The sequence below is a fragment of the Tiliqua scincoides genome, chromosome 1, assembly GCF_035046505.1.
Source record: "Tiliqua scincoides isolate rTilSci1 chromosome 1, rTilSci1.hap2, whole genome shotgun sequence".
NCBI classification, from domain to species: Eukaryota; Metazoa; Chordata; class Lepidosauria; order Squamata; family Scincidae; genus Tiliqua; species Tiliqua scincoides.
The window spans coordinates 11060604-11074153 of NC_089821.1; the positions used below are offsets into that span (position 1 = coordinate 11060604).

The following is a 13550-nucleotide window of genomic DNA, read 5'->3' on the forward strand; positions in this document are numbered from 1 at the left end:
AGCACATTTTCTAGGAAGGGTGCTTCACCACCCCTTTGGCTTGTCTTATGAAGCCACTGCTCCTTTATGGTAGATGGCAGAGCTGCAAACGACAACAAAAAGCTTAACGGATGCCAAAATAGCTGGAAAAGCTGTCCAAAACCAGCTTGAGCAGAACGGGTTTTTAAACTAATTTAATTAATAATTAAAACAGACACATTAACAATGTATTTGAGATCAGGGACTAAATATGGAGAAATGTATTCAGAACAGCAGCAGGGCTGAAGTCTCTGCTTAAGGATGTATAGGGAAGTTTGTGGATTGCTGCTTTTGTTGCTGGCTGCAACTGTGGGCGGTCCATTATCCAGTCTCTGGTGGTCTGTGGGGAAGCATCTCCTGAGTGAGCACTCCCCATAGACTATTAGAGAGGGTGGAGAATAAACCACCCACTGCCTTAGCTGACCCTTCACTGCTGACTGTGGGCAGACTGTGTTCTCCAACCTCTGGTGGTCCATAGGGAAGCACTCACTTGGCAAGACACTGGAAGTGATCAATCTTTTTTCCTGAGCCCACATGGACCACTTCTTAGGGTCTCACAGAAATTCACAGACTATGGATTGGGAGCCAGTGTGCTAAATCAGTGTTTCTCAACCAGTGGTGCAGGTACCACCGACAGTACTTGAGGTAGTGTCTGGTAGTACTTGGAGAAACCCTGCTGCCCGGCAGTGAGACCAAGAACGTGGCGCAACGAACAGTAGTAGGAGGCTCAGCTCTGTGGGCAGAGCTCCAAAGCATGTTTTTCCATGGTTGCAAAAGCCCTCCCTCCACCCTGAGCCTCTTACTGGTGTTTGTCACATCTCATCTGGCCTCCCAACCTAGCTGTAACTGGTGATGTCATCACCAGATACTTTCAGTGGTACTTTGAATAGGTATGGTGGACGACAAACACTAAGAAACACTACCCTAAATGAAACAGTTGCCAGGATTTTTTTTGGAGGAAGCCAGGGCTGTTACTGGTACAAAACCAATATGTTTGCAGTATAGATATGCTCAATGAAATAGCAAGAAATCTTGCCAGTAGTCTCTGGGAAAAATCTGGTCCTTACATAAAGAGAATCAGGCACCTTATTAATGAAAATGATTATTCTGAATTTGATTCTTGGTAAAAGGAGGCATTGATCTGCAACCTTTTTGGTGTATCAGTCTGTTCTTGTAAGAGAACTTGGTCTTGACAGAAGTGCTCCATTTATGTTTTGGTTTTCTTAGACAACTTGTCTGCAAAGTCCTTGATGATGTTTTTTTCTTGGTCCTCAGCTCAGGGAAACTTCACCAAATGTGAGTAGCTTCACAGGCCTGAGGAGAGGGGGGAACAGGGGGTAGATAAAATCCCCAGGGCCCAGGCTCCCAGGGGGCCCAGACCATGGCAAAACAAACTATGCTGTACAAAGCAAATTTATTGCAAAAGAAATTTGGGTACCTCAATCTCAGCCTACCCAGAACTTTGTTTCCACAGTAGCTTTAATCGACTTTCAACGCATTTCTATTCCCCCAATGCATTCTGGAGACCATAGTTTGTTAATGGCACCTCTAACAGCTCTCAGATTCCTTCACCAACTACAGCCCCACAGAATGCAGTGGGGGAGCAGAAGTGGACCGAAAAGTGCAGTGCACTGAAAGTGCTTTTCCATAAACACCAACATGTATTTATATGCATCAACATGTAATCAAACATGGAAATCTAGTTCTGGTCTTCACCTTCACACCAGAACTGCTAGACACCAGTAGTGGGTCACCCAATTCAGTTCACAGAATTTTCAGGCCCCAGTAGTCAGCTCCACTCTTTCTTCTAGTTTAGTATGTGTCTAGGACAGTGTTTCTCAAACTGTGGGTCGGGACCCACTAGGTGGGTCACAAGCCAATGTCAGGTGGGTCCCCATTCATTTCAATATTTTATTTTTAATATATTAGACCTAATGCTACCAAGGTATGTGACTGCATTTGGAGAAATGTCACAGAACTACTTTTAGCAGGCTACTATGAAGATGCTTTTAACAATGATAGTCAGTAGGACTTACTCCGGGGTAAGTGTGGGTAGAATTGCAGCCTAGGATTGTTAAATTTTTTCCTCCTTGATGATGTCACTTCCGTTCATGACATCACTTCCGTTGGGTCCTGACAGATTCTCATTCTAAAAAGTGGATCTTGGTGCTAAAGGAGTGAGAACCACTGGTCTAGGACATTTGGCCTTGAATCAAGTCTACATGTTTTGGCATTGTTCTGAAGGTGGAATTAACAGTATGGGGTGCAAGTCTGGAGCACAGAGAAGAAAAACGGGGGGGGGGGGGTTGGAGAAAGGGGGGGAAAAAAGACCAGGCAAGTTTATTTCACCTGGGCTTTGTTTCAAATCATTGCATAGTAATGATGGATATGGTCAAAGTCAATCTTAGATGCTTGGGCATTGTTAGGAGAAGAAAAAGCAAATGAGAAGGACTTTGCTGAGATAGAAGAAAAGAAACTCTGTAGCAATACTCAAAAGTAAGGATCTCAGAGGGTAGTAGATATGCAGTGGGGAGAACATTTAAACTCCACACAGACCGTGGCCCCAGCCAGGAATTTTTTCCCCTCATCAACTTTATAATGCAACAACTTTAAACTATTTTCAGTGAAGACTTGCTGTACATCAAAAAACCGTACATAAACCAATAAAATGCATTAAAAAACCCAATAAAATACATTAAAGCACCATGTTAAAAGCAAAACAGTGGCAATGAAAAACAATTATCATTAAAAACATTGTACTAGCCCGATCCTACCCTGCACTAGAACAGGCAGGCAGGCAGGCTGGCTTGCACTGATCCAGTGCAGGTTAGGAGGTAGATCCTGCTCAGCTTGGAGTAAGGGAGGGGATATATTTCCCCTTGCCCTGTGTCACATGGAAGCCACCCCAATCTTGGATCTACTTGGATCTGCACCAGTTAAATTGCTGGCATAGATCCAAGCAGCCCGGTGTAATGCAGGGCTACTCAGGAGCGGTGTTAGGATATGGCCTGTTTGCAACACTCCCAGGCTGGTGCAAGGGACTTGTGCTGGCCTAGTGTTTGCTCTGGATTGCGCTGTCTGTCACATTATCCCATTGCATCAAAGAGCCAGAATGAATGGTCAAGATTTTTAGGAGGGTGTTTTATAATGGGGTAGAACATGCATACATGACAATCAGTACTGTCAAAATTAAAATTTAAGCATGTGTATTCCCAGAATGACCAGTGAAACAAGATAAAACAGTAATTCAACCATCTCTTCTGGTGTTTCTTAACACCAAATTTATTTTTTTCACCCATTCAGTGACTACCTTTTTGAAAAAACAAAAACTCCAACACTGAAGTAAATTAATGCTTCCAACCATGCTTTCCAGCCACACTGGGGGCCTATCCATCCAAGAGACCATCTCTATGCAACTTTGATCTATGCTGATCTCCTGAGAAAAGAAGCAGTGCTTGGAAAAGGATTTAAAAAGACAAAACGAGGAAATGAAACATGTTTAGCTAAAGGGAAGGTTGTAGCCTAAAGTGCTAAGAGCCAAGAAATGCAAATTTGGAACTGCCTTTTGGAACTGTTGAAAGTTGCTGGTCTCTGAATTTCTCAGCATTTTGATTATCTTTGGCTTGAGTCTGAAACATAAATGCTGAGAGCAAAACTACCTGTAGTATTTGAAGGGCAGTGGCTTAGTTTTTCTTTAGTCAATAGTTGCTGGATTAGGGAGGCATGGCTTGGGAGAGCAAGGAGGAGTAGGGCTAGTACAGGGATAGTTCTTCCAGTGGTTACAATGGCTGCCCATTTAATTCTGAGACCAATTCAAGCTGCTTTGGGTCCCTTTGGGGACAAAGACAGGATAAAAATACTGCAAGTAAATAAATAAGGCAGTGGTTCTCAAACATTTTAGCCTAGAACCCACTTTTAAAAATGTTAATTTGCTGGGACCCACTGGAAGTGATGTTGTGGCCAGAAGTGACATCATCAAGCAGGGGAATTTTTTAACAATCTTAGGCTGCAATCCTACCCACACTTACCCAGGAGTAAGACCAATTGACTGTCATTGTTAAAGCATATACTATATCATGTCATAAGACCTTTATTGGCATAAAAGCACAGACATTGTAGCCTGTTAAAAGTACATTTTTAATTGTATCTGCATCGTTTTAAATAAAAAAAATTCAAAGCAATTGAATGTTTTGTATTTTATTACATTTTTATTTAAAGTTGTTGAATTGCTTTGAGCACCCAAAAAGGTGTATAGAAATCTTAAACGTATAAATAATTCCCTGCTACTCACCCACTACAATTCTGCTCTATTCCCACTTGCAACAGTTGCGAGGCATGGTAGTATTGAGGAGGGAAGGCAGAGATGCTTCTAATACCCTTCCTAACTGGGCAAAGAAACACAAGTGATGCCCTCTTATATTTAGCATGGGAAGAGCAATTATCCCTTTTCACCCTAGCAAGGTGTCTTTTTTTCAGTGGCTGTTGCTGGTGATTCTTTTTCTTTCTTTTTTTTTGTGTGGCCTTTAGGGGCAGGGAACCATTTCTTGATTTATATTAATATGTAAACCACTTTGTTAACTTTGTTGAAAAGCAGTATATAAATATTCTTAATATTGCAATTTGACCTGATGGAGCTTTGAGGAAAAGTATTAGGGAGGGAGCCAGTGTGGCAAACATGCAATAGGAGAGTAGGACACCTTTAGCACTTTGACCTAGTGTGACATTGATTGTCATTTCCCCCCTAGCTCTTATTTCCAGTGGGGGGGGGATGACTTCAGTTGAAAGCCAGTGAATTTTTTTTGCCCACTAAAAATAGTGTATGTAGGGGGAGAGGGAATACAATTGTGACTGAGATCAAATAATGGGAAAGACAAATTTCTAAGTTCTTCCATCTTCACCACGATTTTGCCACATCTTGTGGGAGGCCCCTTGCCATTTATAAATAAAACTAACAACCCCCTCCAGCCATGTTGTAAAAATAAGCGCACAGATCGTTTGATTCTTTCTCAGACTCTCCTATATCCTTAAATGTTTCCTACTACTTTGGGCTGCGCATGTGGAGTAGGCCTCAGTGTAGCTTCTGATTAGGGTTTATGTAATCCATAGTGGGGAAATATTTACACAGCAATTGGATGTTAAATTTTTTAGTTGATTTTATCGCCCTGTTCACATGCTGTGAATTTACTGTGTGCTCAGTATGATCTGTTGTTTTGCAGTTATTCACACCTTACATTTAATGTGCAGGGTGCGCTACTTGTGATCTGTATATTTTTGAAGGGTCTCCTCTGACTTTTAGAATAAATGCACATAGAGCTGTTCACATGTAAAGCTGTGTACAGCAGTGGTGTAGCTAGAGGAGGTACAAAGCGCTATGTTTTGCAGGGAGCCTCACTGCAGCGTGCTGGGCCCTTCCACTTTGGAGCCATTCCAAGTGGGGAGAAGGGCCCCTTGTGCTCTGTGGTGAAGCTTCCTGCAAAATTTAGTGCTTTGCACCCCCTCTAGCTATTCCACTGCAATGCAACATTATCTGCCAGTAACGCTTATGTGAAAGTGACAATGTTCCCTTCCACATTTCCTAGGATGGCTCGTACTGTTCCTACCTCCAGTGTGCTGCTACTGCTGCTTTTTGGACTTCTGCTTCCCATAGCAGAGGGGAGAAAAAAGAGCCGTGGGTCGCAAGGCGCCATCCCTCCTCCTTACAAAGTTCAGCCCAATGATTCTGAACAGACGCAGCCACAGCAACCGCCACAGCCGAGCTCCAGATCCCGTGTCAGGGAGAGAGTCAAGACCCCGCCTGCTGAAGAGGTACTAGAGTCGAGCCAAGAGGCCTTGCACGTCACAGAGAGGAAGTACCTGAAGCAGGACTGGTGCAAAACCCAGCCGCTCAAGCAGATTATTCACGAGGAGGGCTGCGACAGCCAAACCATTATCAACCGGTTCTGTTACGGCCAGTGCAATTCCTTCTATATCCCAAGGCATGTCCACAAAGAGGAAGGCTCTTTCCAGTCCTGTTCTTTTTGCAAACCAAAGAAGTTCAGCACCATGTCGGTGACACTGAACTGCCCAGAGCTTCAGCCCCCCAGGAAGAAAAAGAGGATCACACGAGTGAAAGAATGTCGCTGTATATCCATAGACTTGGACTAGAAAATGGCTTGTGTAGGACATTCCAGTTATCTACTGTCATTGCCTCCTTGAGAGTGAGTGCTGAAACCGCTATATTTCTGAATGGGACATGACCCAAAGAGGGCCACAGCAAACGATGCATGTGTGCAAGTGTGAACTTTGACATCATTATGAAAGCAAGCCAATGGGAGTCACGCTACTACTTTGGTGTAAATTGTCACTTAGCCCTGTAATGCCTTCTCTAGGTTCAATTTCTCACAAATTCACCAATGTGCTGGTATTCCTGCACTTGTGGCTTCCATTTTTCACTGCAATCTGTGCTGTTGATTTTCATGATAATCGGGCTCTGTTGTACTCGGAGGTGCATCTGATCCATGTGCTTTTCTGATTTAGAGCTTTTTGCTACAGGGAGTGTTAGAATGGGCACAAGCGTAGACAGTTAACAGAAACACCCATTGCAGATTGGGAGGAAGGAAGCTTGAGCCAAGAGCAGCTTCATTTTGATGGAACAGCCCCTAGAGTTCAAAGGAAGAGGGATTTGCAAAGGCGATAGATAAGAGGGAACCCATGAGAAAGTAGAAGATAATCAAGTGAAGGGGGATATTTTTAAGATGGCTCTTGATGCATGTGTTGTATAAAGAGGGCTGAATGGTCTACCCATGCATGAGCCTCATTGACATAATAATGTATGATGTTCTTGCAGTACTAGGAAGCCAGTGGCTTCCAAGAACTGTGGCTGGAGAGACACCAAAACAGCTATCACTCATAGTGCTGCTCCCCTCTTTTGTCCAAGAGCCTTGTTTTCTCTGCAGTTACATCTAGCCAACATAGTGGGGAAATGTCCTTCATCCCTCATGCAGTCTTCTGTCAAGGTGTGAAAAGGAGCAGTCCTTTGAGGATGGGAAGTTGTTTCAAATGGGGAAGTGTCCTGCTAAAAATGAGGTTATTTTCACAGGATGAGAGCAAGATGGGTTTTGGTTCCCTTGCAGGATTCCGTCTGAAGAATTTCAGATTACAAGAAATGATGGCTGCATGTAACCTCCAGGGTTAAGAGGGAGCCAATCGCTGATTGCCAGATGCAAGGAACCAGGTATCTTGTGATCTTGTGTGCTCCCAAGAGCATCTGGTGGGCCATTGTGAAATACAGGAAATTGGGTTAGATAGGCCTTTGGCCTGATGCAGTGGGGCTCTTGTTCGATGTGGTGATGGCATCTGCCTGGACGCCTTTAAAAGGGGATTGGAGAAGTTTCTGGAGGAAAAATCCATTATGAGTTACAAGCCATGATGTGTATGTGCAACCTCCTGATTTTAGAAATGGGCTATGTCAGATGCAAGGGAGGGCACCAGGATGAAGTCTCTTGTTATCAGGTGTGCTCCCTGGGGCATTTGGTGGGGCCCCTGTGAGATACAGGAAGCTGGACTAGATGGGCCTGTGGCCTGATCCAGTGGGGCTGTTCTTATGTTCTTACTTGGCATAGCTAGAGGTGAGGTGCCTTGGGCTATGCCCCCCGACTCATGTTTCACATATGCCAGGATGGCCATCTTTCTTTAGATGCAATATTTTAAAGACAACTGCTGGCTGCATAGCCATGTCTGAGCTTTACCCCTGCATCAAACATACAAGTAGAGGGAAGAAGAGTATAGTAAATCCATATGGTTCTCTGTCTATACTGAACATTTAGTCTGCTTCAGGGAAAAGCCTGTTCAACAACATGTTGACATAATAAGCACAGATATAGTGAACCAGCTCCTGTTAAAAGGCCACAACTGTCAAACAATAACATCCTGTACTTACCTCTGGTCTACAGCACCACTGCCTCTACAATCGTAACTAAGGGTTATACATTTCTGTCTTCATGAAAAACCCCTCCAACCTGTTGATTGGGGCCTGAACAAGCATCAGGGGCTGCTTTTGCACCAGCGCTGGTTGCAGGTTGCTGTGGGATCTAGAACAAAGACCTGCACTAGGTTCCCCCCTCCCAATGTCCCACTACACCCTGAGGACAAATTGGGTACTACTACTGCCATCACTATTAAGTGTTCGTGGGTTGGATCAAAAATGGGTGTGAGCTTCAGAGCAGTGTCTGACCTGATCAAGTCCAGAGTGCCCATCTCATCTGAATACCTGTCAGCATCTTCTGCAGGTATGACACCTCCCTCCATGTGCAGATTTTCCTGCCTGCATTGGGATGAATATACTTGCACCAAGATTTCAGACTTCACCTATACCAAAAACAGATTAAAGGACCACAAGCTGCATCTTTGCTTTATTTTATCATTGTTTTCAGACAAAAAAAATCTGCAAAGAAATTGTAAAAACCCTGATTTTGAAGTTACAGGAGATAATTTCCACTGTGTGGAATGTGAATAGAAAGCGGAAAGATATTTAATGGTATTGCTGTTTTCATGTTATCAGAGGGTTTTCTTCTAACTTCCTGTGAACATCTTATTTAGCCTAAACCACCCCCTCCCGTTTTGAACTTTTGAGAACGTATTGCTAGTTCTTGCTTCTCTTCCTACGTTTGGTACACAACACACAAAGCAATATACAGCTCTGGCTTTTAAAATTTAACTTCCCATACAAGATAGCACTTCTGAAGCAAGACTTGTAAAGAATGGAAGATGTATTTGTGGGGGGTTGGGCAGGAGAGTTGGTTATCTATAGAAAGATCACAGAGGAATCACCTTCAAACAAAAGCAACCTGTAGACTTTATATAAAGTCAGATTCTGGATGGTTTTCTTGAGATAAAACACACAAGCCCTCCTCTGCCTTGCAAAGAGCTCCATATTGAACCATGTGTATTTAAATCTGACTATCTGTAAAAAGAACACAAGTTGTTTTTTCCTGCAGAACTTCACAATGCAAAAGTTGTTCTAAAAATAAAAATTTGGTTTTTGTAATTTTTCAACAGTCTGTATGTCAGTGTACTCATAACAATTAAATAAACCACCTTTCCACCTCATTTTGTTTGTTTTGCCCTCCCGTGTGTCCTGGAGTGCAGCAATAGGTGTGAGGAAAATTGAAAGCAGTGGTGTAGCTAGAGGTGGGGTGCAAAGCATGAAGTTTTGTGGGGAGCTTCAGCACCATGGGCAAGCAGCCTCCCCTTTGAAGCTATTACAGGCAGTGGAGCAAAACTGAGGCATAGGTCACTGGTGCAGTAAGAGAAAATGGGTTCAAATATACAGGAGTCTTTTTATCTTTTATGGTTGACGTGTTCCTGAAAATAGCAAAAATATTAGTGCCCCTTTAATTTGTGCTGTTAAATTTCAGCCTCGTTTTGATCATTACACCTAAGAGACAACCCACTGAATCCCACATACTTTGCTCTGCTCTGAAGGTGCCACTGTAGCAGTTGCCATTCATTTATTGACTACTGCTTCCGCAGCGTGTTCAAGGCAATGTGTCCAAAGTGTGTTTGAAGTAGTTCATGAAAAATGAAAAGCACATTCACTCACCACATTCAGTATCCTTTGTACATGATAAAATATTACAGTATAATGTTGGCACCCAAAGGCTTTGACAATTCATTTTAAGGTTTTAGGAAATATTTAAATAGGAATAAAACATACCAATGGGTCAGTTTGTAATATCAAGTACCACTAACAAGGGCATTGTAACTTCGTTAAGCAATTTATTAAACAATTCCATACTAAAGAGAAGCAATAAAATACCTTATAAAAGCATATTACACAATAGCTGCAATCCAACCAAAAACTAACTGCAACTAAATAATCCCTTTGAAATCAAAAGAAGTGAGTTGAGATGGGCAGCCCGATCCAATGCTGTCCTATTTCTGGCACTAACTGTAGTGCCTGCCCTGGGTGTCGCAAACATGCCGTAAGGGACTAAGTGGCGCCAGCTGTCATGATTCTAGCAACATAGTCATCTGTCAACCTCCAGGCATAGTTCATTGATTGCAAACTGTGAATGCTATCTCACTGGGAGTCAGGAGTCAAAAGTCAGCTTGGTGGTATGCTAGCCATTGTCCCCATGAACCTGGTGTTGATAATCCACTCAATAACTTCTCTCCACCAAGTTGTAGATTGAAGGGAAGGTGACTGGTACATCATTGTGAGTACATCAGTTTGATTTTCCAGGTTGGAGATCTGGCAACTGAATCATAGTGTCCATTTCTCTTGCTACCCTCTAAGGGAAGCACTGATAATAACACCCTCAGTGATTAGAGCATTTCATTATGAACACAGACAGGAAGGGAGTGAACACCCAAGGGAGTTAGAGAAGCTGTAGTATTGTGGGGCTCAGACTCAACCGTTTCTGGGTCTGTCTTAGGTCTTTCATATTGTGCATATTGGGGAGTGCAAGTTTTCTTCTTGAATGCAGGCATGTTCATTTTCTAACAGAGATGCAGATAAATATGTGTCCCTTACCTGAAACTTAAAACTGCACCCAGCAAAAGCGGTTGTTCTAAACACATGCGGTTGTTCTAAACACATGATCGCGCCATGTGGTGAACAGAACCGCACATCTGCCGCTATTAAGAGATCTGGAAAAGCGGTAACATTCTCTGTATCTTTCAGTTGGGTCGCCCAGAAAGTAATGCACCACATTTTTTTTCTTCAACAATTATTTATTGAACACAATGAAACTTACACACAAGAAAGAATGATGTTTCTTCTGCACTCCCTATTTTTCCACGTAATCTCCGTCCAGTTCTATGGCCTTCCTCCAGCGAGACACAAGGGCATGTATGCCCTGTCGGTACCACTCCATGTTCTGGTCATGAAGCCATTTCTGCCCTGTGCAAATCACCTCTTCGTCATCCTCCAAATGTCTTCCGCGAATGGCATCCTTTAATGGCCCAAACAAGTGGAAGTCTGAGGGAGCCAGGTCAGGGCTGTAGGGTGGATGGGGTAACACAGTCCAACCCTGTTTACTGATGTGTTCCGAAGTCCTCAAACTTGTGTGAGGCTGAGCGTTATCATGTTGAATCAAACATTCACCTGGGTTGTTATGGCGCCGAAGTCGCTGGAAGCGCTTCTTGAGTTTGGTTAATGTCTTCACATAAGCTTCAGAATTAATAGTGCTGCCTCTTGGCATCACATCAATGAGTATGACGCCCTCACAGTCCCAAAACACTGTGATCATGACCTTACCGGCGGAAGCAGTTGCTTTGAATTTTTTTTTCTGTGGAGATTGAGGATGACGCCATTCCATCGACTGTCGTTTTGTTTCGGGCTCAAAATGGTGAACCCAGGTTTCATCATCTGTCACAATCCTGGACAAGAACACTTCCCCCTTATCTTCAAAATGTTTCAGCAACTCAGAAGAAATGTTTTTTCTGAGAGATTTGTGGTCCACCGTAAGACAGCACGGAACCCATCGTGCACACACTTTTGAGTAATCAAGAGCAGGATGATTGCATCCACACTTCCTTTGCTGATTGACAGCTTCAGCGCCAACTGCCTAGTCGTTATGCATTGGTCCTTGTGAATGAGCACATCAGCAAGCTGCGTCTTGTCAGGTGTGACAGCTGTGGATGGCCGCCCCGAACGCTGCAAATCTTGGAGCTCTGCCGAACCGCCTTCTAATGGCCTCACCCTCTGTGCCCAGCAACTAACCGTACTTCTGTTGACTGCAGATTCTCCATAAACTGTACACAAACGTTTGTGAATGTTCCCAACAGTTTCTTTCTCCGCAGTGAGAAATTCAATGACGACATGCTGCTTGTAACGTACATCACTTACAGATGCCATTTCGAAACAGTGCTGCAGCTACGCTATCTGTCTGAAGAAACCAAAAATTTGTGTGCGCACTCCTGAAAATTCAAATAATGTATATCTAAAGTTTCGCATTCGTACCATTACTGTAGGCTGAGAAAAAAAATGTGGTGCATTACTTTCTGGGCGACCCGCGTAGTTAGACAACTGGTTTAATGTATATTTTGCCACATATCTGCATTGGATGAATGGTGATATTATCTTATCCAATCTTTGTCCCCCATTAAGCTATGCAAATCATTGAAAGGATTTGCGCTGTGGTGGTTTAGTTCTCTAAAAGTTGGCAACCTTCAGTCTCAAAAGACTATGGTATAAGCCTACAGCACCCGGTATTCCCAGGCAGTCTCCCAGCCAAGTACTAACCAGGCCTGACCTTGCTTAGCGTCCAAGATCAGACGAGATCAGGCATGTGCAGGGTAACAGACCAGCCAGGTGGCTACATACTCACTGTATCCATTTGGCATACGGGCGACTCCATCCCCCACTCTCTGTGCCAAATCTCTCTGTGCCAAACACTAGGAGTGGCAATGTAAAGTCCAGACAGCTGCTTTTGCTGACTAAGAAGACCTGGATGACTTTGATAAGCCTCTGCATAAACCCATCTGTGGCTTGTGCCTGAATTCTTGGCCTAGAAGTGGTGGGAAAGAAGTTGGGGGTGAGTCCTGTTAATTGCTGCTTGATTGCGCTGTCATTATTTTTCCATCTTATCGGAAACAGTATTTATACCATGTTGCCTTTAAATAATCATAAGAAGATGTGAAAGGCAAATATACTGACATAAAAGGAGAAAGTCTTGATGAACAGTAAAACAGAAACATTTCTAAGATGCAATGAGGCAAGCCCCTTTCATCTTTTCTGAGATGCAGATGTAAGTAAACGTTATTTGGGGATGAATCAGATGGAGCTGAACATTTACAGACGTTCCTATCAAGCCCACTTGCATTTCTTTGTTCAATTATACATGCAAAAGCAGGTATATTGACAATTCAAAGCCACATTGGATTCAGCAGGTAGATGTAGCTCAGAAGGCAATACCAGTATTTTGAGCAATGATAGAGCAAGTCATTCTTACAGTATCTGATGCAATCATTTTGTGTAGGATACCAATAACTTACTGTCATGGAGGGAGGCAGTTCCACACTCACTATTTTTTTCTGAACACAACCCAACTGCTGGTGCTTACCTGCCAAGCCCAGATATCAGAAGGGCTGCAGAAGAAGGTCTTCTGTGTAACTGTTCTTGGATTACAGGGGCAATCCATCAAAAAGCCCAACCCTATTCACCACCAGTCCATATCATGCAGCACCACTGATGGAGCATGCACTAAATGCTATGGTGGGAAGGTATGACTAGACAATGGGGGGGGGGGTAGTAAATAAAAATGGCCTTCTATGGGTCTTCTTAGACCTACAACAGCTATTTAGCTGGTGTATATCCGAGAAGAGTCGGGGGCATGCTGGGCTAGGAAAAGGGGAATAGGATCTTGGCATGTGCCATTGCTACCAAGATCCTCCATCTCCCACTTCCAAACCCATTATACTCCCGTTCTGCCCCCTACTAACTTATCAGTGGCACTGTGGGATGGAAGAAATTCAGCAGGTTGCTGTCACCCCTGTGGCTTCTGGCTGTTAGCCCTGGCAGCCACAGTCTGCGGAATGATGGCGCAGTT

The 13550-nt window shown here is 43.5% G+C and overlaps 1 protein-coding gene across 2 annotated transcripts; it reads left to right on the plus strand.

Moving 5' to 3' along the window:
- Positions 1 to 5598: 5598 nt before the first annotated feature.
- On the plus strand, positions 5599 to 6170 carry GREM1 (gremlin 1, DAN family BMP antagonist). 2 transcript variants are annotated; one of them, XM_066640099.1, is made up of 2 exons: positions 5599 to 5721; positions 5845 to 6170. In XM_066640099.1, the coding sequence occupies exons 1-2, from the start codon at positions 5599 to 5601 to the stop codon at positions 6160 to 6162; spliced, it is 441 nt and encodes a 146-aa protein (XP_066496196.1). In that variant the 3' UTR covers positions 6163 to 6170. The 2 variants fall into 2 exon arrangements, with proteins under 2 accessions (XP_066496196.1, XP_066496188.1); XM_066640091.1 differs by having other exon boundaries at positions 5599 to 6170.
- The last annotated feature ends 7380 nt before the right edge of the window (positions 6171 to 13550 follow it).